This window comes from Leucopleurus acutus (assembly GCF_964270905.1).
Source record: "Leucopleurus acutus genome assembly, chromosome: 8".
Lineage (NCBI taxonomy): Eukaryota > Metazoa > Chordata > Mammalia > Artiodactyla > Delphinidae > Leucopleurus > Leucopleurus acutus.
In genome coordinates, this window is record NC_139151.1 from 56,451,251 (window position 1) to 56,477,494 (window position 26,244).

Below are 26,244 nucleotides of genomic sequence, written 5' to 3' on the forward strand. Positions count from 1 at the left end.
AATTAAAAAAATACACTGGATTTCATCAAACTTTGAAACTTTTGCTCTTTAGAAAGCATCACTAAGAACACAAAAAGGCAAGACACAGACTGGAAGAAAATACTGCCAAAACACATATCAGAAAAAGGACTTGTATCCAGAAATGCGTGCACACACACACACACACACACACACACACACACAGACACACACACACACACGTGCATGCCCACACAGTCTTTAACCACAGTATGAGAAGACAAAAGTCCCATTTAAAAATGAGGGAAGGGACTTCCCTGGTGGCGCAGTGGTTAAGAATCCGCCTGCCAATGCAGGGGACACAGGTTCGAGCCCTGGTCCGGGAAGATCCCACATGCCGTGGAGCAGCTAAGCCCGTGTGCCACAACTACTGAGCCTGCACTCTAGAGCCCGCGAGCCACAACTACTGAGCCCACACGCTGCAACTACTGAGCCCGTGCACCTAGAGCCGGTGCTCCGAAACAACAGAAACCACCGCAATGAGAAGCCCATGCACCACAACGAAGAGTAGCCCTCACTCGCTGCAACCAGAGCAAGCCCACGCACGGCAACGAAGAGCCAATGCAGCAAAAAATAGATAAATAAATGTATGTTAAGTTTAATACATAGCAAGATGGATACCTGTATATACCAGCTCTGTCCACTGAGAGGGCTTAGAAGCACTTACAACTCAGAAGCAACAAGCACACCTAGTGCCCAGATCTTGTTTCTAAATTCCATTGTTCAATGAAAGGAACAGGATTCCTAGGAGAAATGGCTGATTCTAGGGCTGAGACAGGGAAAATACCTGATGAGTCCAGATCACATAGTGCCAGAAATTAAGAACTTACTTTAAAAAACAAACGAACAAAAAGGAGATGAGGGCATGTCAAAAGGACACAGAACCCATCCTGAGAGAGCTCTCAATGCCACAGTTGAAGCAAGGAAATAAAGAACATCGTATCAGATTGTAACCTAAAGTATAAAATAAATAGATACAAATCCATACTGATAATTAAACGACTGAATAAATAAATGCGTGGAGGGAAGAAGGGACAAATCTTCCTCACAAAGTACCCAAATAATGTGTGTAGATAGTCTCCCTTCCAGGAGGTGGAGCTTCAGTCCCCTCTTCTGGAGTGGAGGCTGGGCTTAGAATCTGGCTTTCAAAAAATTGAGCAGGGAAAGGGAACTCTAGAGTGCATAAACCTGGGAGACATCACCTTAACCCAGTGATCAAGGTTACTATGGGAGACATCACCTTAACCCAGTGATCAAGGTTACTATCAACAGTGATTCGTCATGGTGATTTAAAAATAGGAAAGAATGAAAAACTGTCAAAGATCAGAGAAGCCTAGGAAGTCATGATGACCAAAACCAGTGTGGTGTCCTAGACTGGATACTGGAAGAAAAAAAGACATTAGAATCCAGTCTAATCACAACAAAACATCAGACAAACCCCAATCAAGGGATATTATATAAAACAGCTGACCCAGTAATCCTTAAAACTGTCAAAGTCATCAAAAAAATCAAAGTCTGAGGAATTTTCACAACCAAGAAAGTCTAAGGAAGCATAGCTAATAAAAGCAGTATGGTTTCCTGGATGAGATCCTGGAACAGAAAAGGGACATTAGATAAAAATTAAGGAAACCTGAATAAAGCATGGACTTTAGTTCATGATGACTTATCAATACAGGTTCAATAATTACGACAAATGTGCCACACTAAGGTAAGATGTTAATAATGGGAGAAACTGGATGTGGGGTTTACAGGGTAACTCTCTGTACTATCTTCGTAATAATTCTATAAATCTAAAACTTTTGTAAAATAAAAATGACATAGTGGAAACACTGGTGAAACCTGAATAAAATCCACAGCTAATAGTAATGTATCAATGTTAATTTCCTGGTTTGATGATATACCAAGTTGTATGTACCATGTCAAATGTAACATGGCTATGCAAGAAGTTAACACTAAAAGAAACTGGATGAAAGGTGTATGGAACCTTTCTGAACAATCTTTACAAGTTTTCTGTAAATCTAAATAGAGTGTTTCTTTTCCTAATGGGCAAAAATATTTAAAATTACACCTCTTAAAAGATAACCAATAAAGATATGAAAAATTATCATAATAGAAATACAATTATAAACCAAACTAAGGAAGCACTATATACCCAATAGCTAAAATTAAAAAGACCGACCTCTTAAATGAAATGCACAAATCCCTGAAAGACACAAGCAACCAAAGCCTACTCAAGAAGCAGCTAACTTCAGTAACACCTCAACTATTAAAGAATTGAATTCCTAACTCAAAGCCCACAAAGAAGACTCCACATCTGGGCCCACAAAGGCCCAGACGGCTTCACCAGTAAATTCTACCAACCTTTAAGAAATAATTCCAATTCTACACTTACTCTTCCAGAAAACAGGGGAAACACTTCCCAATTCACTAGTTGTGACCAACATTACCCCAACAAAACCAAACAACGAAGTGGCAAGAAAACAAAACTTCAGATCAATATTCCACCTTAATATAGATGCAAAAATCCTTTACAAACTTTTAGCACATTGAATCTAGAAATATACATAAAAAGAATAATTCATCATGAACAGGAGGGGCTTTCCCTAGCAATCCTAAATTGGATGAACATTCAAAAATCAATGTACTTCACTATCATAATACAAGAGAAAAACATAAAATTATCTCAACAGATACAAGGAAAGGCAATTTGACAAAATCCAAAACATTTAAGCAAAAATTCAAAATGACAACAGCAGAAATTTCCTAAAAAACATAATGCCAGAAAATTATGTTGGACATTGACGAGAAGATGTCAAAGTTTCGAAAGTCATCAAGTATGAACCCAATTTCTTCTAAACAGTTAATTACATTTGATCTTAGAAGGTAATCTGATTTCTTTACACATCAAATATGCCTTCTGACTGTATTTATACTTAGACTAAAATTAATTCTTATATATTGAAAATGCTTGGGTTGAAGTATAATTGGGCCAATTTGGAAAGGGAATGAAGAAAAAACTATAGTAGTAAGGGCTTCTAATTTCCTACAGGTAAACCTTACAGTAGATAACAAACAAGTACCTGGTATTACCCTCTGAAAGGAGACAAGGAAACCAAAATTTCTGTCTCTATTTGTCAATGATCATGGGAAAGTTGCTCACTTTCTTTAGGTCTCATTTTCCTGTTATTTTAAAAAGAGATTACACTAGATTCATCCTTAAATTCATCAAATATTTAATGAGCTCTTACTGTGGGTCAAACACTTTTCTAGACACTGGGAAATACAGCCATGAGGAAAAAAAAATAGACAAAAATCCCTCTCCTCACAGAGTTTAGAGAGACAGACAAATAAAATTCATATGTGAAGTGTATAGCATGTTAAAGGGTAATAAATACTATGGAGAAAAACAAAACAGGGAAGGGGACAGAAGGTACTGAGGGGAGTGTGGTTTTAAGTGAGGTTATAAGGGAACTAGATTTCTAGGTTCACTTTCAGTTCAAAAATACAGTGATTTTCTTATATGTTGACTAGGCCGCATAAAAACACACAGTGAACCTCTGAACTTGACCTCTTTAAACTCATACATTCTATCACCTTGCTCTGTGTGTCACCACTTATATTTTAGAAAAATAGGATTAAACATACATTTTTCCATACTGAGACAAAACATATGCTGTCACTTAATGAAATAAGTAATTTCCCAGTCTTGCCTTGAGAGAGGAAAATAAGAAAAAACCTAGCAGTTTCTCCCCAAAGGCTCTAAAAATGTGGTATCATTGTACACTACAGAAAGGATTAAAATTAGTTATTTTTTCTCCTCCTCCAATATATCTGTGGCCTGGAGTTTGGTCCTTTACTGGACCTAAGTTACAAAAGGAGGTGGTTTAATAGCTTCTCCAAAGTGGAAGATTTTCCATAGGTGTGAAAAGTCGTATGAATAAAAAGTGTCACTACCACAGTTATTGCAGCTACCATATTTTGTATGCCTGCTACGTGCCAGGTACAGCACTAGCCATTTTACATATTAGACTGAACTATATGACACTGCCATTTATAGGTCAAAGTCAGCAGTTTTATATAGATTAAATACTTTATCATCCATTAATTTCAAATTCCACGAGAGAGAAGTCAGTATAGGTTAATTGCAATGTTGATTTCTATAGTTCATCCACTGAATTATTATCTCAGACAAATCTTACAGATAATGGAACTTTTGTTTGGGGACATAAAGACCTTCTGCCAAGTTGACAGTGCTGTGAACGACAGCTAGAAGATACTGCCTATCTATGGTATCGAGTTTGTGCAAACAAATACTTAAAATTTTTCACTTCGGACTTAATTTGAGGATTTGAGTTTTAAGTATCATTATCTATAGCAAAAATTTCATCAAAAGCTATCATTAGCACTGTGACTTCATTTTGAGAAAAGTTCCATTTATTAGTTATACCCACTATTCTGCTTAAAAAGACAGAATCTTCGTTCCAAAATTAATATATTTTTCCCCACTAGGAAGAGTATAAAGCAACCCCAAAATTATACTAATATCTTAAATCTGTCCATTTGGATTGGAATTTCTATTTCTTTGGAAATACCTCATTAAAAGAATCTTTCCCCAAAGAGAACACTGTCCATAAACTAACCTATTAAATTCAATCCAAATAATTTTAAATTCATCTTTTAAAAGCAGATCAGTATCTACAGTTTATTATTTTTTTTCTTCTGGCAGCTATTTTTCATTCACTATACAGTTTATGTCTAGAGTTCACATTTATAAGATATTAATAAAATAGATTTTGATTATCTTCTAAGTAATTGTATGCAATCTAAAGTTTCAACTAGCATAAAAAGGCAGGCACTTTGTATGTTACACTATTAGCAGATGGGAAAGTTTATTTATAACATTTAAATGCCAACAGAAGTCTCAGTGAAACATTAAGAGGAAAAAATAAAAAGAAAGAAAAAACTACCTGAAGTTTTTTTGGGGAAAAAAGAGGGAAATAAATACAAGAAGAATACGGTGATCACATTTAGAAATCAACTAATTTAAATAGGTTAATATATAAAAACCTACCAGCTCATTGCTTGTAGATGTGAGTCTTAGTTTTTCTTCAATTTCCTTTCCAATTTTCTGAACAGTTACCTGAGTCTGTTTAATTGCACACTGGGCTCTATGAAGCCTAGAAATAAAAGTTGTAGAAAAATTTAAGTGAGTTAACTATAAACTCAACACAGAGCCACAGGCATAAATGGAACAAAACGAGGACAAAGTTTCCAGGTTAAAGAGAATTAATAATGAACTCAACTGATGATTTCACAATTCTCTAGCATATTTACAACAAGGAAATAACAAGAGTCACGATATGTTCTAAAACACCCTTTCTATACCCATCTGACTGTCTGTGATGTATTGAGAGCTAAAATGAAGAACTCACAGGAATCTGAAAGAGACCTTAGAAAATCATCTGATTGAACCCTATCATTTTACAGATGGGAAACTGAGGCCCAGAGAAATTAGCTACATTACTAAAGTCACCAAAAAACCCCACTGCTATGAAGGCTATTACTTGATGGGTATCCACAAAGAAAAAAAAAATTAACAATAATCCCAAGTTAAGAAGACTGAATTAAAGCAGCAGCCCCTTTGAAACAAGGAGCATTGAAAAAATTAACTAGTTTTCTTTTTTGCTTTAATTATGGGTTTGTGTTTTTCTTTGTCTCTTTGTCTTCAAGTATAGCTTATATATTTTGTATACATGTACATACTAAAAATGGTCAAATTGTCTTTATTCACAGGTAACATGATTTTCATGTAGAAAATCATTAGGAATCCACAAAACAACTACTAGAACTAATAATGTCACAGGATACAAGGTCAACAAACACTCAGTTATATTTCTATATATGGATCAGTAATTTCACAGTCACAATCCCAATCCCAACAGGCTTTGTTTTTGTGTGTATGTGTGCTTCTTTTTGTAGAAATTAAGAAGTTGATACTATAAATTACATAGAAAAACAAAGAATCTAGAAGAGATAAACCAATCTTTAAATCTGCCAGATTTCAAGACTTCCTTTTTTATAAAGCTACGTAATCAAAACAATCTGGTACTGGCATAAGGATCAAAAAACAGATCAATGGAACAGAATAAAGAGTATAGAAACAGACCTACACATATATGGCCAACTGATTTTGGACAAAGGAACCTAGGCAAATTAATGGAAAAAGGAAAGTTTTTTAAACAAATGGTGCTGGAACAGTGGGTAAACACAGTTGCTGTGAGGTAGGGAATGAATCTCATTCCCTACCTCACAGCAGAAAAAAAATTAATTCAAGGAGATCATAGTAAACATAAAAGCTAGAGTCATAAATCTGTAGAGGAAAACACAGAATCTCTTGCAACCTTGGGGTAGGCAAAGATTTCTTAGAGAAGACACAAAAAACACTAACCTTAAAATTAAAAATGGATAAATTAGGCACTGCCGAAATAAAAAATGTCTTTTCATCGAAAGATGTTGTTAAGAAAATATAAAAGCAGTCCATGGACTGGGAGAAAATATTTGTAGAACATTAATTCGACAAAGTACTGTGCCTGGAGTATATAAAGAACTCATAAAAACCAGTAACAAAGAGACAACCCAATTAAGAATGGGCAAAAGAGTGAAACACTTCACAAAAGAAGATATAAGAAAGGTCAATAAGCATAGGAAAAGGTGCTCAGAATCTTAGTCATCATGGTAATGAAAATTAAAATCGTAATGAGATAGCATTTCACGCTTGTTAGAATAACTAAAACTAAAATGACAACACCTGATGCTAGCAAGGATGTGCAGCAACTGAAACTTGCATGCATCGGTGATAAAAGTATAAAACAGTATCATCACTTTGGAAAACTGTTTCTTGTAAAGTTATACATACATCTAACCTATGACCCAGTATTTCTACTCCTTACCATTTACTCAAGAAATACAAAAACACGTCCACAAGAAGATATGTATAAGAACGTTCATAGAAAACAATCCAAACGTCCATCAAACAGGAGAATTAATAAGCAAATTGTGGTATATTCATACAGAGAAATTCTACTCGGCAATAAAAAGGAACACAACACTGATATACACAACAATATGAATGAATCTCAAAAAAACATTATGCTGAGTGAAAAAAGCCAGGAACGAAAAAGTACATACAATATGATTCCATTTAAGCAAAGTTCAAGAACAGGTAAAAGCAATGTATGGTGGCAGAAATCAAGAGTGGCTAGCTGCCTGGGTGAGGCAGGACTGACTGGTAGAGAGCAAGGCGAACTAAGGAACTACCTGAGTGATGGAAATGTTCCATGTCTTGATTGGGGTGAGGCGCACAGGAGGATACACAGAACTTAAATTTGAAATCTAAGTATTTCACGGTATGTAAATTTTACTTCCGACTTTTAAAACTGGCCAACTGTCCTAAACTGAAAGTTATCCTATATATGAGGACGTTAATTTTATCAGGGAGTTGACGGCATCAACACCTCTGCCAACATTATTATTACGACACCTTGCACTAAAAATATTCATGACATATTCTGCACTTTCAGAAGTTGCCTGATAGTTACTGAGGATTTCTTAGGTCATCTAAAAAGGAGCAAATCTTATGAGATTACTCTTGAGAGCAGTTCTTCTGCAACTTCCTCAGGACTCCAAAGGAATCCAATAGAGGAGATTATCCTCCATCCTACTGCCTCCTGCTCCGGGTGTGAATTCGTACACACTCTCTTGATGGCAATACTCACCTACAAAGGTAATGCTAAAGAAATTTAAAAGCAAGGAGAGGACCTTTGTGATGTGGTCCCCACCTCATTTCTGATATGCTTACTTTGCACGCGCAATTCCAGCAATGCTCAACTACTAACTCTCCCCAAACACGTCATGCCATTTCTTCCTTCTGTACCTTTCAGTGAGCTGTTCTATCTGACTACAAGCTTCACTCTCTCTTAACAGATAAGTATACTCCCAAACCCACTAACAGGCAGCTCAAGCATACCTTCTTCTTCAAAGGCCTTCCCGACTGTTCCAGACAGGTAGAGGCACTTCTTCCTATGGAGATCCGCAGCATCATGTATACAACACTAACAAAGATTATAGAACCACATTTTACAGCAACTGCCTATTTCCTTGTCTATTTCTTTACTAGATTTCTGGGAAAAAAGAAAAAAAAAACACTCATTTTTTTCATTTACATTCCCAGTACTTAGCAGAGAATGTGGCACAAAGGCACTCAAAATATACTGCTGACTGAAGGTCGACTAATGCCTGCATATAAAAGTACAGCCCCAAGATTTTGATTATTTTTACTGATACCAGTGAAAGACTAAAAGACTAACGTACTAGTTTTCTATATCTATAATTTCAAAATATATTCGAAACAAAAATCACATAAATTAAAGACCGTTCACTCTGGCAAGAAACAAGCAATTTCTACTAAAAATGTTATCAGAATTCTAATTTGATAGGCATTATCGACCCAAAGTAGAAATCAACAAAATAGCCTGTTACTTTGAAAGGAGGGAAAATGCTGCCTAAAACTCACTAGAGTACTATGCAAACAACCTTGTCAAATGGTAAAGACTCTAAAAATAAAAATGATTCATGACCATAATTAATGTATGACTTCAACTATTTGGCTCTCACTGCCCCAGACGCTTTCTGATCTTACCTTAGGGGCTTAAAACACACAGACAGAGTCACATTTCCTCCAATCTTCAGTGTTATCCAAATAGACTTTCAGAGCCCCTGCTACATCAAGACAGAGCTAATAACGTCCCCCTTTCAAGCTCAACAGGAGAATAAAAGTTTGAAGTGTTTAGGCTTTTAAACATAACATGGGACATCCTAATTCCCCTGGGGGTGAAGAGGTGAAGGACTGACAAGAAAAGAAACAACTGCCTTACCTCCAAACCAGCTAGCCAGTTTCAGAGGAATGTTTCTTGATTTTGCAAACTACGAAATGGTACTATAAAGAAACATATATCATCCAGTCATCTGGGTGATTAGTCAAAACCAACACTAACACCCTCAAGCTGAAATAAAACTCATCATCACTGGTGTGGGGAGGATCAACTAGCTATCTGATAGGTATTCTGGTTATAGCAAATTCATGCATATTGGATCAATATGTTTTGAGATAACAGTAAAATTGAAAGTGGGTTTAAAATAATGCTTTGCAGCTAGATATTGCTGTGAATGTAAAGATACACTGAACAAAAAAGTGTTATGTCAAATGAATATTGAGACCATACCTATCAGATATTAATAATAATCTCAGTAAAGGAGAAGTGAGGAAACAATTTTTGCCTACTTAGTATTGATCATATCACATCTGAATGCATTCAATTTTAAGATGATGAATGACAAATTAGAGCACCTAGAAAGTCAGTGAAGTATAGCTCCCTATGGCTGGCAGGGAGAGATTAAAAGGGAAAAGAATATATAGGAAAAAATAGGATTCTATTGAGAGAAATAGATACCTTATCATTAATGAGTTTGTATTCCATATGAAGGAGCTTAGATTTTTATTCTGAAGGTATTAGGAAACCATTAAAAAGTTTTAAGCCAAGAAAGATTTAATGACATATGCACTTTCTTCCTATAATTAGGTGACTGGGATACAGAGAAACAAGACTGTAAACAGGAAGGCTAGTATAAGGTTATTTTAACAGTCCTAGCAAAAATTTAGGCATTGTCTTAAATTAAAATAGGAACAGAAAGGATGATGTAGATGTGAAAAGTTAGAGAGGAGATATAAAAAATGATGCCTGAAAATTACCAACATCAAGAACGCAAGAGAAGACATCACCACAGATCCTATGGACATTTAAAGGGAATTAAGGGCAATTATGAACAATATGTCAATAAATTTAACAACTTAGATGAAATAGTTAAGTTGCTTAAAAACCACAAGTTTCCAAACCAAACAAATGAAATAGAAAATCTGAATAGTTGTTATCAGTTAGAGAAGCTAAATTTATAATTAAAAACCTTCTCACATAGAAAACTACATTCAGATTGCTTCACTGGTGAAATACTAGTCTTAACAAAAACCTTTCAAAGAAGAAGGAACACTTTTCAATTTGTTTTAAGAGGCCAGAATAACCTTGATACCAAAACATCACAAGAAAAGCAAATTACAGACAATACAAAAATCATTAATAAAATTAGCAAATCAAATCTAGCAATATATGAAAAAGATAACACATCTTGATGAAGTGGATTTACCTGAGGAGTACAAGGTTGATTTAACATTTGAAAATCAACTGTGACAAAATGAAAGAGAAAAAACATATTATCTCAAAAGATGCCCCAAAAAAGCATTTGATAAAATCCAATACCTGTTAATGATTTAAAACAAAAATCTCTCAACAAGCTAAGGAAAAAGGAGAGGTTCCTCAATCTGATAAAGGGTTTATACTAAAACTCTGCAGGTAATACTTAAGATCAGGAATAAGAAAAGATGTCTACTTTCATTACTCTATTCAACACTGCACTCAAGATCCAAGCCATTGTAATAAGGCAATTTTAAAAAGTCATAAATACAGGAAAGGAAGAAGCAAAAATGTCTACTCACAGATGCTATATGACTGTGTACATAGAAAAAAATGTTTTAATCTATAATCAAACTAATAATAAACTTAGCAACATTGCAAGATTCCAGGTTAATTCACAAAAATCAATTGGTATTTTTATATAGTATCATCAAATAACTAGATGTGAAAGAAAGACCTGTACACTGAAAACTAGAAAACACTGCTGAGAGAAATTTTTAAAAAACTTAAACAAATGGAGTCATGTACTATTTCATGGATTGGAGGTTAAGAAGTCAAGTCTCCCCCTAAATTTATCTAGAGTCAATTAATCCCAATCAAAAGCCTAGCAGTCTTTTTTTTTAATTGACAAGCTGACTTGAAAATTGATATGGAAATATAAAAGTCCTAGAATAGCCAAGAAAATGTTAAAGAACAAAGCTGGGAGAATTACACTACCAGATTTTATGACTTATCATAAAGCTAGTTTGTAAAGCAGTAGTAGTTGCATAAGGCTAAACAAATCGATTGATGAAACAGAAATCAGGATATAGACATAGACCTATTCAATCAATTTATATTTTATTAGGGAAAGAAAAGCTTTGTCAACAAACGACACTAAAATAAACTGGATATCAATATGGGAAAAAAATGAACCTTAAACTCTACCTCACATCATACATAAAAATCAATTTGAAATGATCAAAGACTTAAATGTAAAAGCTAAAACTATTAAGCCTCTAAAATAACATGTAGGAAAGTATATTCATTTCCTTGGGTTAGGTAAAGATTTCGTAAATAGGACACAAAAAGTACTATCCATAAAATAAAACCCTGATATAGCATACTTTATCAAAATGTAAAACTCTCATCAAAAGACATTATTGAGAAAATGAAAAGTCTAGTCAGAGAGTGAGACAAAATATATATATATATATATATATATATATCTGACAAAGGACTTGTATTTCTAATGTGTACAAAGAATTCCTACAACTTAACAATAAAAACCAAACAACCCAATAAATAAAAAAGGGCAAAATATTTGAACAAACACTTCACAAAAGAAGATACAAGAATGGCTAATAAGCACATAAAATGCTGCTCAATATCATTAGTCATCAAAGAATCAAAAATTAAAATCAAAATGATACACCAGTACAAACCTACTATAATGGCTAGAATTTACAAAACAATACCAAGTGATGTCAAGGAGTAGAGCAATTGGAACTTTCAAACACTGTTGGTGGGATTCTAAAATTGTATAACTACTCTGGAAACTGGTAATTTCTAATAAATTAAATATACACCTATCATATGAGCAGGAAGCTCCACTCTTAGGTATAAGAGAAATGAAAGCATGTGACCACAAGAGACTTTTTTTTCTTCCAGTTTTATTGAAATGTAATTGGCATACAGCACTGTTTGGTGAACATCCATCATCTCATATAGATACAAAATAAAAGAATAACAAAAAAATTTTTTTCTTGCGATGAGAACTCTTAGGATTTACTCTTAACAACTTCCATATAATAATAATACAGCAGTGTTCATTATATTAATCATGTTGTACATCACATCCCTAGTATTTATTTATCTTTCTAACTGAAAGTTTGTACCTTTTGACTACCTTCATCCAAATAGCCCACCTCCAACCCCTCACAAAAGTCTTTTGGAAAGATATTCTTAGCAACTTTATTTATAACAGTCAAAAAGTGTAAACAACTCCTGGAGATGCTGTGGAGAAAAGGTAACCCTCCTACACTGTTGGTGGGAATGTAAATTGGTGCAGCCACTATGGAGAACGGTATGGAGGTTCCTTAAAAAACTAAAAATAGAGTTGCCATATGCTCCACTAATCCCACTCCTGGGCATATACCCAGAGAAAATTCAAATTTGAAAAGATACGTGCACCCCAGTATTCTTAGAAGCACTACTTACAATAGCCAAGACATAGAAGCAACCTAGGACAGATGAATGGATTAAGAAGATGTGTTTGGGACTTCCCTGGTGGCGCGTGGTTGAGAATCCGCCTGCCAATGCAGGGGACACGGATTCAATCACTGGCCTGGGACGATCCCACATGCCACAGAGCAACTAAGCCCGCGAGCCACAACTACTGAAGCCCATGCGCCTAAAGCCTGGGCTGCGCAACAAGAGAAACCACTGCAGTGAGAAGCCAGCGCACTGCAACGAAGAGTAGCCCCTGCTCACCGCAACTAGAGAAAGCCCGTGTGCAGCAACAAAGACCCAATGCAAACCAAAATAAATAAATAAATTAATTAATTTAATTTAATTAAGAAGATGTGGTACGTAAATACAATAAATACAATGGAAAATTTCTCAGCTATAAAAAAGAATGAATAATGCTATGGACCTAGAGATTATCATAGTAAGTGAAGTACATCAGACAGAGAAAGACAAATATCATATGATACCACTTATATGTGGAATCGAAAAAAAAAGATACAAATGAACTTATTTACAGAAACAGACTTGAAGACATAGAAAACACACGGTTATGAAAGGGGAGGGGATAAATTTGGAATTTGGGATTAACAGATACACACTCTATATACAAAAAAAACAACGAGGACCTACTCTATAGCACAGGGTAAACAACTCAAATGTCCATCAACAAGATAATGCATAAGCAAATTGTGGTATATTCATAGAAAAACCACTCACAACAATAAAAAGGAACAAACTACTGATCTATACTACAATATGGATAAATTTCAGAAGTATGCTGAACAAAGGAGTATACCGTATGGTTCCATTTATAAGAAGTTCAAGAACAAGAAAAGCTAATAAATAAGGAGGCAATAAGAAAAGTGCTTGACTCAGCCAGGGGTGGGGACAAGGGTGTAAGAATGACTGGCAAAGAGATATGAGGGAACTTTCTGGAGAGTGAAAAATATTCCATATCTTCATGGAATGATGACAATGTGGGTGTGTATATCTGTCAAAACTCATCAGACTATACATTTACATTCTCTTAATTTTATGTTGTATGAATTGTACTGCAAAAGAAAAAAATGATCACTGGTGTATGGCTTGGGGAACCAGGAAAATGGTGATGTCATTTATTGAAAGGGTGAACAGGGATGAGCAGTTTGAGAAGAAAGTTCTGCTTTCAGTTTGAGGCGCCTGTGCAACATCCGAGAGGAGGTGTTGAGTATGGGTTGAATACAAGGATCTGGAGCTTAGGAGACAGATCTTGGCCGGAGATAAAAATATGGCAATCATTAGCACACAGATGGTTATTAATGCTATGAAAGTAATGACATCATTCTGGAAGACTGTGAGAATGAGAGAGAACAGAGCCTAGAACAGAATTCCGAGGAAAATCAATTTTTAACGGATTAGAAATAAAGAAATAAAAGCTGCAAAAAATTCTGACCCAGAATTCCAGAGAAGTAGAAGGACAGCTGGGAGAGGTGGTGTTACAGCAGTCAAAGGAACAGAATGTCTCAAGGAAGTAATAATCACTGTCATAAAATCAAGTAACCTGAGGCCTAGACAGTATCTACAGATTTAGCAACAAGGACTTGATTAAAACTGTTTCAGATCTTTTCACCTCTCTCTGTAACTACTGTCACCATCATCTTCTATCTAACCAGTAGCCTCCTAACTGGTTTCTAAGCTTCAACTCTTGCTCTTCTCAATTCCAATCTCTACTCAGTACCACAAGTATCCCTGCTCATCATTTGGTCAGTACTAATTGTAGCTTATCTGCCCAGTCTCCAGAATGCCTGCCTTATAGAGCTGTGTCCATAGTCTGATATCACCTACATCACTATGCCTGTTGCAACATGTCAACAATCTTTCTAGACTGGGAAACAGAATATAAAAACTAAAGACTTTGTCCTATCAGCAACACAGTCCAGTACTCCAGGTTTCTCTTCTCACAGGCTAAGAGAGATAGTAAACAAGTTCTCTTTACATTGCAAAGTCTCTAATACATGTCTGCGATTAAATTCCCTTAGAGACAACTATAGAAATATCACAATCTACAAACTTATAATTTAAAAGACTAGTGTTGCATAATATAGCTAGGCCTAACCACTTTACCTTTCTTCATCTCTGATTGATAGACATGAAATGTTTTACTCTAGGCTGTAAATAATAGCTAGTGTTAATAGCTAGTGTTTGATTATCTATACAATGTCTTTCATTAGGTAATACATCTAACGGTAGTTAACAGGACTTTCCTGGTGGCGCAGTGGTTAAGAATCCGCCTGCCAATGCAGGGAACACGAGTTTGAGCCCTGGTCCGGGAAGATCCCACATGCCGTGGAGTAACTAAGCCCGTGTGCCACAACTACTGAGCCTGCGCTCTACAGCCCGCAAGCCACAACTACTGAGCCCACGTGCCACAACTACTGAAGCCCGTGCACCTAGAGCCCGTGCTCCGCAACAAGAGAAGCCACCACAATGAGAAGCCCGTGCACTGCAAGGAAGAGTAGCCCTCGCTCACTGCAGCTAGAGAAAATCTGCGCACAGCAACGAAGACCCAACCCAAGCAAAAATAAATAAATAAATAAAATATTAAATTACTTAAAAAAATAAATTAAATAAAGGTAGTTAAAATATATGTACTTCTAGTCATGTTTATAATACCTTCCATCAATAATAAAAGGATTTTTCTGGTGACTGAAAAGGCTATGACCTATAATTTTTTCCACACTAAATACAATTTTCAATATATTTTTTTAGAATTCTAGTCAAATAAATCTAGACACCACAATAGTCATGAATCACCACAGTGCTCCAAACTTCTGACCTAAAGAAACCACAAAATAATACATGAGTATTGTCTTAAGCCACTAAATTTATGGTACTTTATTATCCATCGATAGAAAACTAATACTCTCTTCCAATCCAAATCTTGACTACCTTGCTTTCAAGGTCAGCTCAAATATCATCTCTTCATTATTTCATTTACAGAGCACATTATCACATTAGTCAAGATAATATCTGCACTTTATAAATCTTTAGTCTAATCCTTTATCTGATAATAATCAACACACATTTTAATTTATTCATTCATCCTATCTTCACACTGAGCGCTTTCCATGTTGCTAATACTGAGCCTGGTGTTGAGAGAAAAGTCATTGGAGACAGTCTATCTCTCCAGAAACAGACAATTTATTTACATATTCATGCAACAAACACTTAAGTGCCTAAATGCCTTAACACAGTGAGCCCATGCCCTGTGTTAGGTAATGGAAATACAGAGATCAGAGATGTACATCTTATATTCATAAATGCACAAACATTGTGGAGAAATGGGTGTGTAAAAAATTATAATAGTGTAATACTATGACAGAGGTACATATAGGGTAATAGCTGAGCATAAAGGAGGGACTTCTATTTTAGGGGTAGTATCAAGTGGAAGTAAAGTCTTCTAGGAAGAAGTAAAAACTAAGCTGATATTAAAAGTAAGAGTAGAATTAACTAGGTAAAAAAGAAGAAAGATATTCCAGACAAAAGGAGAAGCAAATACAAAAACAGAGAAAAAAGATTGCACAACATTTTCAAGAACTGCAAGCCTTTAGCAAGGCTGGAGCATCCTCTCATATGCGAGAGGATGGCAAGAGATGAGGGTGTAAAGGTAGACAGAGGTCATTATGAAGACTTAGTATATCAGGCTAAGGAGTTTTATTCCCAAGGTAATAGGATAAAGTTTAAAGTGGGAGACCTGACCGAATATATGTTTTAAATTTAAGACTATTTGGGCTGCAGTGTGAAAAGACTAGGGTACTTCCCAGTACAAAACGACCCAGAAATTCCTTTTTGGAAGAGGAAGAATTCAAGTAGAAGTCCAGAAATAGATAATATTTGATAAGGCTACCCCTTATCTGAGTTGTGTGGTCCTCCTCAATAACCCTGGGAGGATGGCTCTGTCTAGAGTTCACGTCATGCTCTGATCATCTGTTCACTGCCTCTCTCCAGCACTAGATTCCATACTCCTTGAAAACCTAGAGCTATATCTTAGTGTTTGTGCTCTTGAGCTTCCCCACAGTTCTGGTACAGACTTCAGTACACACACAGCTTCCCTTCCATCCCTCAGGAGTAGGGAGGGGCCTATCTCACCCTTCCTCTTAGACCTTGAAAGCACAGTAGATGATAAACAACAGATGACTATTTTAAGATTTCTTCTGATTCTGTTTTCCTCAGATTCTATGAAATACTTGTTGACTGATAAATTTACTCATGTCTTCTTATAAGTGTATCAAGCATAGAAAAATTCCTGGAAAACTGCCTTGAGAAAGTTTTTTTTAAAGTTTGCAAATCACATTAATATTAGAGTACAAATTTCTGATTGTCGAAATTCCTCTTACAGAGTGATTTTTATAAATGAACATAGCGATTCAGATGGGTCTGCTGGGAAGATCTATTACTTCTCATTCTAGATACTACATGTCTGTCAACAGAGCCTGATTTTTTTCTGAGAGTCACATTCCACTGATTATTAACACTGACTTGACTACTGACTAAAGGTTCTACGTCTTTTTTCTCTCAGGCTGTGTCCATATGTCAAGCCTTCCTCTTCTTATACAATTGGTTTGGGAACTTAATTTATCCCAGTTAAATTCCAACTTGAAATTAAAGATGGGCTGAATATATACTCTACCTTTCCAGTCCCCAGAGATCATCTTATATACTGATTCTGTTATACAAAGTAATCACCATCTCTAGAAGCTCCACACTATCATTTCATTAGTTTTCTAAGGTTTTAAGCTTTGCGTAAGTTTCTATACCTTTGTTCTAATGCTTAGACTGTAATATCGTAAAGGGTAGAACTATGTCTCCCTTGTTTGCCATTATATCCCCAGCATATTGCACAGTTTCCAACATGCAGTACTCAATAAACATATGGCGAGTAAAAAACTGAATGAATGAACATGTTGAACAAGACTAGATAAAAAAACAGAGCCCTATGCCATGCCATTAGAAATTTCCCTCTAGGTTGGTAAGTTATTAAGCAGTTATAAATCTTCCTACCTTTACTATCATCTAGCTTATCCTTCTTATCTTGCTCCCCAAGCTTTCAGTCATAGCTTGCCAAAGACCTTACTAGAGTTATTATCTGGATCTACAAATCTACTTACCCTTTCAAAATGGACACATCAGTCTGAGATAACTTGTTCTTGGGAAAAACTTATTAAGGGGAAGGGATTTAAGCTTCAATTTGAAGGAAGGGTAGGATTCTGACAATTGTATGCAAGAGAATAGTCATTTAGGGTATTGGAAATAGCTTTTCAAAGTCATTAAGGGAGCAGAGTGCCTTGCATGTTCAAAATAGGAAGTAGGTAGTGTGCTAGAGCAAAGGGCACATGAGAGAATGTCATTGAGTCTGGGAAGGTTGATCAGAGCCAAACTGCTGTGGATTTGGAATGCCTGAGAAATCTTTTGTATCTTCATAACACCTACAGCAATCTTGGACACATGGGAATCACTCAAATACTTGTTGACGGGTTTACTAAATATGACAGTTTCCCCAAAGACCAGAAGTTTACCCTAAAGCCTGCTTCTACTATTCCTCTGTCTAGACCATGCACATAGCTGAGAAGAATACACAGTATCATGGTAATGGCATCAAATAAGACAGAACACTACTGCTACTTATGAAATTGAGGAGACAGTAGGTGGTGTGAAAGCATGTGATAATGAGTGTGTCAGGTCTAACCAAGATGTGTCCTCAAAAGCTAACAAACAGGGCTTCCCTGGTGGCGCAGTGGTTGAGAGTCCGCCTGCCGATGCAGGGGACATGGGTTCGTGTCCCGGTCCGGGAAGATCCCACATGCCGCGGAGCGGCTGGGCCCGTGAGCCATGCCCGCTGAGCCTGCACGTCCGGAGGCTGTGCTCCGCAACGGGGAAGCCACAACAGTGAGAGGCCCGCGTACCGCAAAAAAAAAAAAAAAAAAAAGCTAACAAACAGCACTGAGGAAGCAAAAGTTATAAAACGATAATCAACTCTTTGAATTTCCAATTTACATTTCAAAAACTCACTTCAGGCAAGAAGAACCACAGTTGGCATAAGAGTAGGATAAATCATTCTCAGATTTTTTCATAATACCATCCGTGTGCTAAAATGCAAGTTTAATTTAAAATATATTCATTGTACAATAAACATACTTGAGGAAGTACATAAAAAGTACTTCAGAATTAGGAACAAGAAATAGTACAAACTAGGATATGGACAAGGTTTTAAAACTTAAAAGTAATACTATACATGACTTTATGCCAATAAACTAAAAAGAACAGAAAAAGTAAATGATTTTCTAGAAAACTATTAATTACCAAGTTTTCTCAACAAGAGATTAAAAACCTGAGTAGATTAATAACCACAAAGAAATCAGAAAGGTAACCAAAGGGTAATACCTTGTGGAGGTAGAGGGACTGCAGACCCTGATCGTTTTATAGGTGAGAGCTACCACCTAAATCTATAGATTTATAGATTTATAGATTTTAGCTACCACCTAAATCTACCACCTAAATCTATAGAATCTATATAGAGCTACCACCTAAATCTAAATTACATAAATCTAAATTACATAAATTCATTTTAGGCTAGTGTAACCCTTATGAGTTTTGATTTGAACCTGAACAGCACACACAAAAATAAAACTACATGTCTGCCTCACTTATAAAAAACTGTAAAATACAAAATATTAGCAAATCTAAGCCAGTGCTGTATTAATAAATACATCACAAGCAAGTAAAATTTATCGCAGGATTATACAGATGGTTTAACATCATTTAACATCAAGTCTGTGTAATTCACTGCACTAATAGAACAAAGGAGAAACACTAAACTTGTTCATGAGAAAAATCCTTAGTTATACTAGGCATAGAAACTTTCTTGTTTGGTAAGAGGAATCTATCAGAAAACTCCAACTTATATCATAATGAATGGTGAAATGTCAGAATATCAAGGATGCCCTCTGTGGCAAACTGAATTTTCCATATACGACCACAATAATATCTCCCATCCTAGATGGTCTTCTGCAGTGTGGACTTAATATTTCCCCACCAAGAGGCAGAATCTATTTCTCTACTTCTTGAATCTGGGCAGGCTCTGTGAACTGCTTCGACAAATAGAACATGGCAGGAGTGACCCTGTGCTAGTTTTAGGGACAGCCCTTAACTTCTACTTCCTCTCTCTAAACACTCACTCTTGGGCAAACCAGGCTCCATGTAAGAAATCCAACTACCCTGAGAATGCCATATGTGAGGAAGCTGGCCATGTAGAGAAGTATTTGGAGATAGAGATGGCTGGCCAGTCTCCACTGTTCTAGCCAGCCCAGCTGAGGCACCAAACATGTCAGTGAAGAAGCATCCATATGCCCAACCCAGTTGAACCTTCAGATGACTCCAGCCACTACAACTACTTGAAAGGCCCCAAGGGAAAACAACCAAGCTAAGTTTAAAGACAGCCCACAGAACTGTGAGGATCTGAGGATAATTAATTGTTGTTTTCAACTACTAAGTTTGGGAATGACTCACTATGTAATACTAGAATACTCACTGTGAAGGACTTAGCCAATATAATAAGGTAATAAAACAAGACAAACACTCTTAGAAAATAGGAGACAAAACTGTCACCATTTACAAATGGTATTATTATTTACATAATATACCCTAGAGAGTCTTTAAAAACTATTAGAATAAAAGAATTCAGTAAAGTAACTGGATGCAAAAATCAGCATGCATAATCTAGAATGCCTCTAATTTCAACAGTTTCTCCATTAACCTTGCATGACATACTGAACAGACTAATAATTTCAAATGGGGGAATCATTGTACCAGTGCAGTATAAAATATAACTGCATTACCACAAATGCACTGTTTGGCTTTGCTTTTGGCTCACGCCCATAGACTGTATCTTTAACCCTGGTCAACCAGCTTGTAAATTTGAATGCTTGATCGCAAGAAAGATGGGGCAAGAAGAATGTATTTGAAGTAGCATATATTCATTCTGAAACTACTGTTTAAATCTCATCACTCTCAGGCCTCATTAAAAATAATCCACTGCCTCCATACAACCTATCCCACCAAAATAACACTGTGTGAATTTCACTGTCCTGCACTCAGTACAATTTCAAGATGCCCCTTCTACTCCTGGAGTTTCTTCCTAGTATATTTACCTCCTCCTCCATCCTTATTGTATGCTCATATACCTCTCTATGGACCCTCAAAACTCTTCTAGTCCAAGAGTTTTCTTCATCCTTCCCTGAAGGCTTCAGGGAAATCACATTGGCGTCTCCTTCTCTAAATCTGTTTTAATGCTCACAGAAAAAAGAATACTAAGTATCTTGTACATTGTTTCATTCAGTAAGCAAATGTACCATGAAGTTTAGCACTTGCTTTCTTCTCAGATCCTCTCCCTCACTGTGCCTAAACTAACAAAGGATTGCACACTTAGCAAGTATTTAATATATACTTGATGATTTTTAAAATATATTTTTAAATTATGATTTGAATAATATTCTTCAACTAATCGGCTTTCATAAGAACAGCATTTAAAAAGAAATTACTAATTTGGCTAAATCCCCGTTTTTAACTGAGGTATAAGTGACATAACATTACATTGGTTTCAAGTGTACAGCATAATGATTCCATATTTGCATATTTTGCAAATGATTACCACAATAAGTCCAGTTAACACCACCTATAGTTACACATTTCTTCTTTTCTCGTGTTGAAAATTTTGAAGATCCACACTCCCCTACCTACTTTCAAATATGCAATACAGTATTATTAACTATAGCCACTGGCTAAATCTTAACAGAAAATGGTGCCGTGGAGCCATGAAAAAAAGACATGAATTTGTAAACCTTGGAGAGAGATTCTGCCTATTAAGATTTTTTTTTGGATCTTGTCAGACACTCGCAGAAAAGTTCGAACTTCCAGGTAAATTAATAATAAAGATATGGAGAAGCATATTAACAATCTGAACAGAAGGATTTGGTTTCAGCAATGTTCTATGGGTTTATACAGGTAACAAAAGCAAGGTTAGAAAGGCATATTTATGACGTTTACTCCTGAATGTAAATCAGTGAATATGCTTCTTTCACTGAGAAAAACTTCCTACAAAAAATACAGCTGTGCTTAATGTGTTTAATGACAGCTGAAAACATTTTGGTTCAAACTCATTTTGTTAATAGAAGGGTAATAACAAGCAGTTCACACTGACAGACTATCCAGAGATGACCTGATAATTCATTATCAGAGTATGCATCAGAATTACGCCAGATGCTATTTTTTACAATATGGAATGACTCATTCCTGAAACCTTTCAATCAGAACCTAGAATTAAAATGGTAATTATCGGGCTTCCCTGGTGGCGCCGTGGTTGAGAGTCCTCCTGCCCATGCAGGGGATGTGAGTTCGTGCCCCGGTCCAGGAGGATCCCACGTGCCGCGGAGCGGCTGGACCCGTGAGCCATGGCCACTGGGCCTGTGCGTCCAGAGCCTGTGCTCCGTGGCGGGAGAGGCCACAACAATGAGAGGCCCGCGTACCACAAAAAAAAAAAGTAATTATCAACATGCCAATATATATAATAAAGTCATAGGATTTTTTAAAAGTACAATTTTTACAAAAATTAATGAATATTGTCTATTTGTGGAACTACAATAGGCAATTTGATAACCTTGGATTTTATAAATATAATAGGTAGTATAGCATAGTGATTAAGTGTGTAGTTGGCAAGTGAGAAAAAAAACAATATATTCTTCAAAGGTTTATTCTGAGGATTAATACTTATAAAGCATCTATGTTTTTATCATTTGAAAAGTACTCAAATATTAGCTATGATTCTAATTATTATTATCTTCTTTAAGCCTATATATTTATTCCAGCAAGAATGCCACTATGCAAAGCATTTTGGGGAGTTGCCCACAAAACTTGTGGTATAATCTCTGGGTATCTTCGATAATGGCAAACCTCTATCTCTGCTGGAAGACTTGATAACTGAGAAATCATCAAAATTAATCTGGGCCAAACTTGTGAATTAGATGGGCAACCAGGCTGGATAATCACCTTTTAAGTAAAATTAAAATGTGGTGCTATAAGTAAAGCAATTTTTAAAATGTTGTTAGTTCTAGAAATACAGCTGACCCTGTACAACCCTGAACAACAGGGGGTTTCAACTGTGCAGGTCCACTTACATGTGCATTTTTTTCAATAAATATATTGGAAAATCTTTTGGAGATCTGTGACAATTTGAAAAAACTCAGATGAACTATGTAGCCTAGAAATATATATGTTTTTATGTCTGTATATGTATGTTAGGGATTATATAAGGATGCATTACTATAGTGAAAAGGACATTTAGCTGGAAGCTAAAAGATCTGGTTCAAATTCAGTTCTACCAATTTAAGAGCTATGATTTGGAGGATATTATATAACCTCTCTAATCATCTCTAAGCTCTGAGTTCTCTATGGAAGGGGATTAGATCATATTAATGTTTTTAACTTCCATTCTACGGTGCCTGGGCCATAGTAGGCTTTCTGTAAATTTGGCTCAGTTCAAATTTGAATGAGAACAAAGGGAGGTAAAGGAAATGATACAGAGGTAGCAAGGTAAGGTCCACACCTTGTATTTAAGTGCAGTATAAACTCATTTTTTACCCTGAAATTACTAAAATGGTCTTCAGGACATCAAAATCCTTAGGACCAGCCTACCTTACTCTACTTCTGGCCAAAACAGAGTAACAGAGACTAGATTTACTCTCCCACCTAAAACTACTAGAATAAAAACTAAGAATACATGTGAAACAGTGGTCTCAAGTAACCCATCAGGTAACAAAGGACAATAATACTTGAGAGTGAAGAAACATATAAGGTGAGCCCTATGACTGCCCCAAACTTACTGCCTGGAGAAAGTTAAAAGACCAAAGCACACGGAGGGAGATCCCAACGAGTACAGAGGTCTACCTGAGTTAAGGAGAAAATTGAAAGTCCAGGGGAAACCACAAGTTCTACAGTTCTCAGCACACAGTACTAGAGAGAGAGCACAAACAGAAAACTCCAAAATCTGCAGAGAGTCATACTCAAGTATTCAGCTGTGTACTGATCAGTGAATCACCTGAGGAAACTACTCAAGGCCACAGGGGGAAAAAAAAATCCACCTGAAAGGACTAGAAAAAAAGTAAGCAGAGACTGCACAGGGCCAGGAATAGTGCCTATTCCTTCTAGACAGGGTATAGCCCATAATTCATGGGCCACATAATAAAGTATTGAGAAGAGTCTGTGGATAAAATTAACCCTAGACTAAATGCTGTTTTAGTCCAGCCTTACAAAGTTTAAAAGCAAGATCTGAAAAGACGAAAATTTTTCCAAGTAACAGAACAAAATCTCAGAATAAACCCCAAGAATATTTATAGGACTACAAAAATACCCCACAAACAAAATTTAAAATGTCTGGCATCCAACCAAAAATTACCATACACGCAAAGAAGCAGGAAAACAGAACCCAAAATGAGTAGCAAAATCAATCAGTCAATCAATCAAAACTGGCCCAGAATTAACAGAGATGATATAATTAGTACAAGGCCATTAAAACAGTTATTACAACTGTAATTCATATGTTCAAAAGCTAGACAGAAAAGATTGAACATGTCAGAGACAAAAAATTTTAAAGACCCAAACTGAACTTCTAGAGAGGAAAACTACAATGTTTGAAAAGAAAAAAAAAATTAGTGGATGAACAAATTAGACATTACAGAAGAAAAGATACCTGAAGATATGCTAAATGTCTATGGACATTTGAATAGGAAATATTCAAAATAAGAAAGAAATAAGACTAAAACAAAGCAAAGCACCAGTGAGTGGTGGGACAGCTTAACAAGACCCAATATACATGTGAATTGTAGTGCAAGGAAAAAAACAGTAGAGAAAGAGACAGAAAAAAATATTTTAAAAATCAATGACTGAAAAATTTCCAAATTTGATGAATACTAGGAACCCACAGATCCAAGAATCCCCAACAAGTTCCAACGATAAGAAGCACAAAGAAAACTATACCAAGGAACATCATAATCAAATTGCTCATACAATATTAAAGGAAATCTTAAAAGCAGCCTAAGAATATGACATAAACGGGAACAAATATAAGAATGACAGATTTCACATCAGAAACAGTGCAAGCTAGAAGACAGCAGAGTAACATCTTTAAAGAATTAAAAGAAAAAAACTTAACCCAAATTTCCACACTCAGTGAAACTATCTTTCAAAAACCAAGATGGTATAAAGACATTTTCAGACATGCAAAAGGTGCAACAGTTCAATTACCAGCAGAAATGCATCAATAAGAAATGCAAAAGGACATACTTCAGGCATAAGGAAAATGACACCAGATGGAAATGTGGATCTACATTTGGGAATGAACAGCATCAGAAATAATAACTATGTCGGCAAACATAGACTGTTATTATTATTTAAATCTTTTTAGTGACTTCCTTGGTGTTCCAGTGGGTAAGAGATTCAGCACTCCCAAGGCACGGGGTCCAGGTTCAATCCCTGGTCGGGGAACTAGATCCTGCATGCATGCCGCAACTAAGAAGCCCACATGCCGCAAATAAAGATCCCGTGTGCCGCAACTAAGACCCGGCGCAGCCCAAATAAATAAACAAACAAACAAACAAATAAATAAATCTTTTTAAGTTAATCAACTGTTTAAAGCACAAATAATAAGGAGGTATTATGGGGTTTATAACATATGTAGAGGTAAAATATATGACAACAGCAACAAAAAGGCTGGTAAGAGAAAAATGTAGGTCACTGATGTGAAGTACTTATACTGTCTGTGGCATGGCATACCATCAGTTAAAGATGTACATTACAAGCCTTAAAACAACTACCAGAATAACAAAAACAAATAAGTGTAGCTAATAAGCCAACAAAGGAAATAAAGTCCCAAAATAAACAGATAAAGAGAGAAAGGGAACAAGAATAGATGGGACAAATTGAGTACAAAAAAGCAAGATAGATTTAAACTCAACAATAGCAGTAATTAATGTAATTTAAAAATAGTTCAAATATACCAATTAAAAGGTAAAAACTCTCATACTGGATAAAAAAGCAAGACAACTTCATGATATCTCCAAGGAACTCCCTTTAAATATAAAAAATGTAAAAAGGGTTAAAATATAAAAAGTAAATAAGGAAAAGATGCACCATGCTAACACTTTTCAAAAGAAAGATGTGGCTATATGGCTATATTACTATTATACAAAGTTGACTTCAGAGAGAAGAATATTACCAGGATTACAGAGTCAATATCATAATGATAAAGTCAATCTGTCAAGAGGACATAATAATTCTAAATGTTTATGCACCTAATAACAGTGTGAAAATGCATGAGCAAAATGTGATAAAACTGGGCTTCCCTGGTGACGCAGTGGTTGAGAGTCCGCCTGCCGATGCAGGGGACATGGGTTCATGCCCCGGTCTGGGAGGATCCCACATGCTGCGGAGCGGCTGGGCCCGTGAGCCATGCCCACTGGACCTGCACATCCGGAGCCTGTGCTCCGCAACAGGATGGGCCACAACAGTGAGAGGCCCGTGTACCGCAAAAAAAAAAAAAATGTGATAAAACTGTTAAGGTGAAACAGACAAATCCACAATTATAACAGGATATTTTAACACCCCA

General features: G+C 36.0%; 1 protein-coding gene across 3 annotated transcripts in view; it reads right to left on the bottom strand.

Annotated features, from left to right (window-relative positions):
- The window catches only part of UVRAG (UV radiation resistance associated), a 318,149-nt gene that overhangs the window by 171,304 nt on the left and 120,601 nt on the right, over positions 1 to 26,244 (bottom strand). For all 3 annotated transcript variants that reach the window (XM_082844787.1, XM_082844786.1, XM_082844788.1), the window contains exon 7: positions 5,090 to 5,195. In XM_082844787.1, the coding sequence (XP_082700913.1) occupies positions 5,090 to 5,195 (106 nt within the window). The remainder of the gene's footprint in view (positions 1 to 5,089; positions 5,196 to 26,244) is intronic.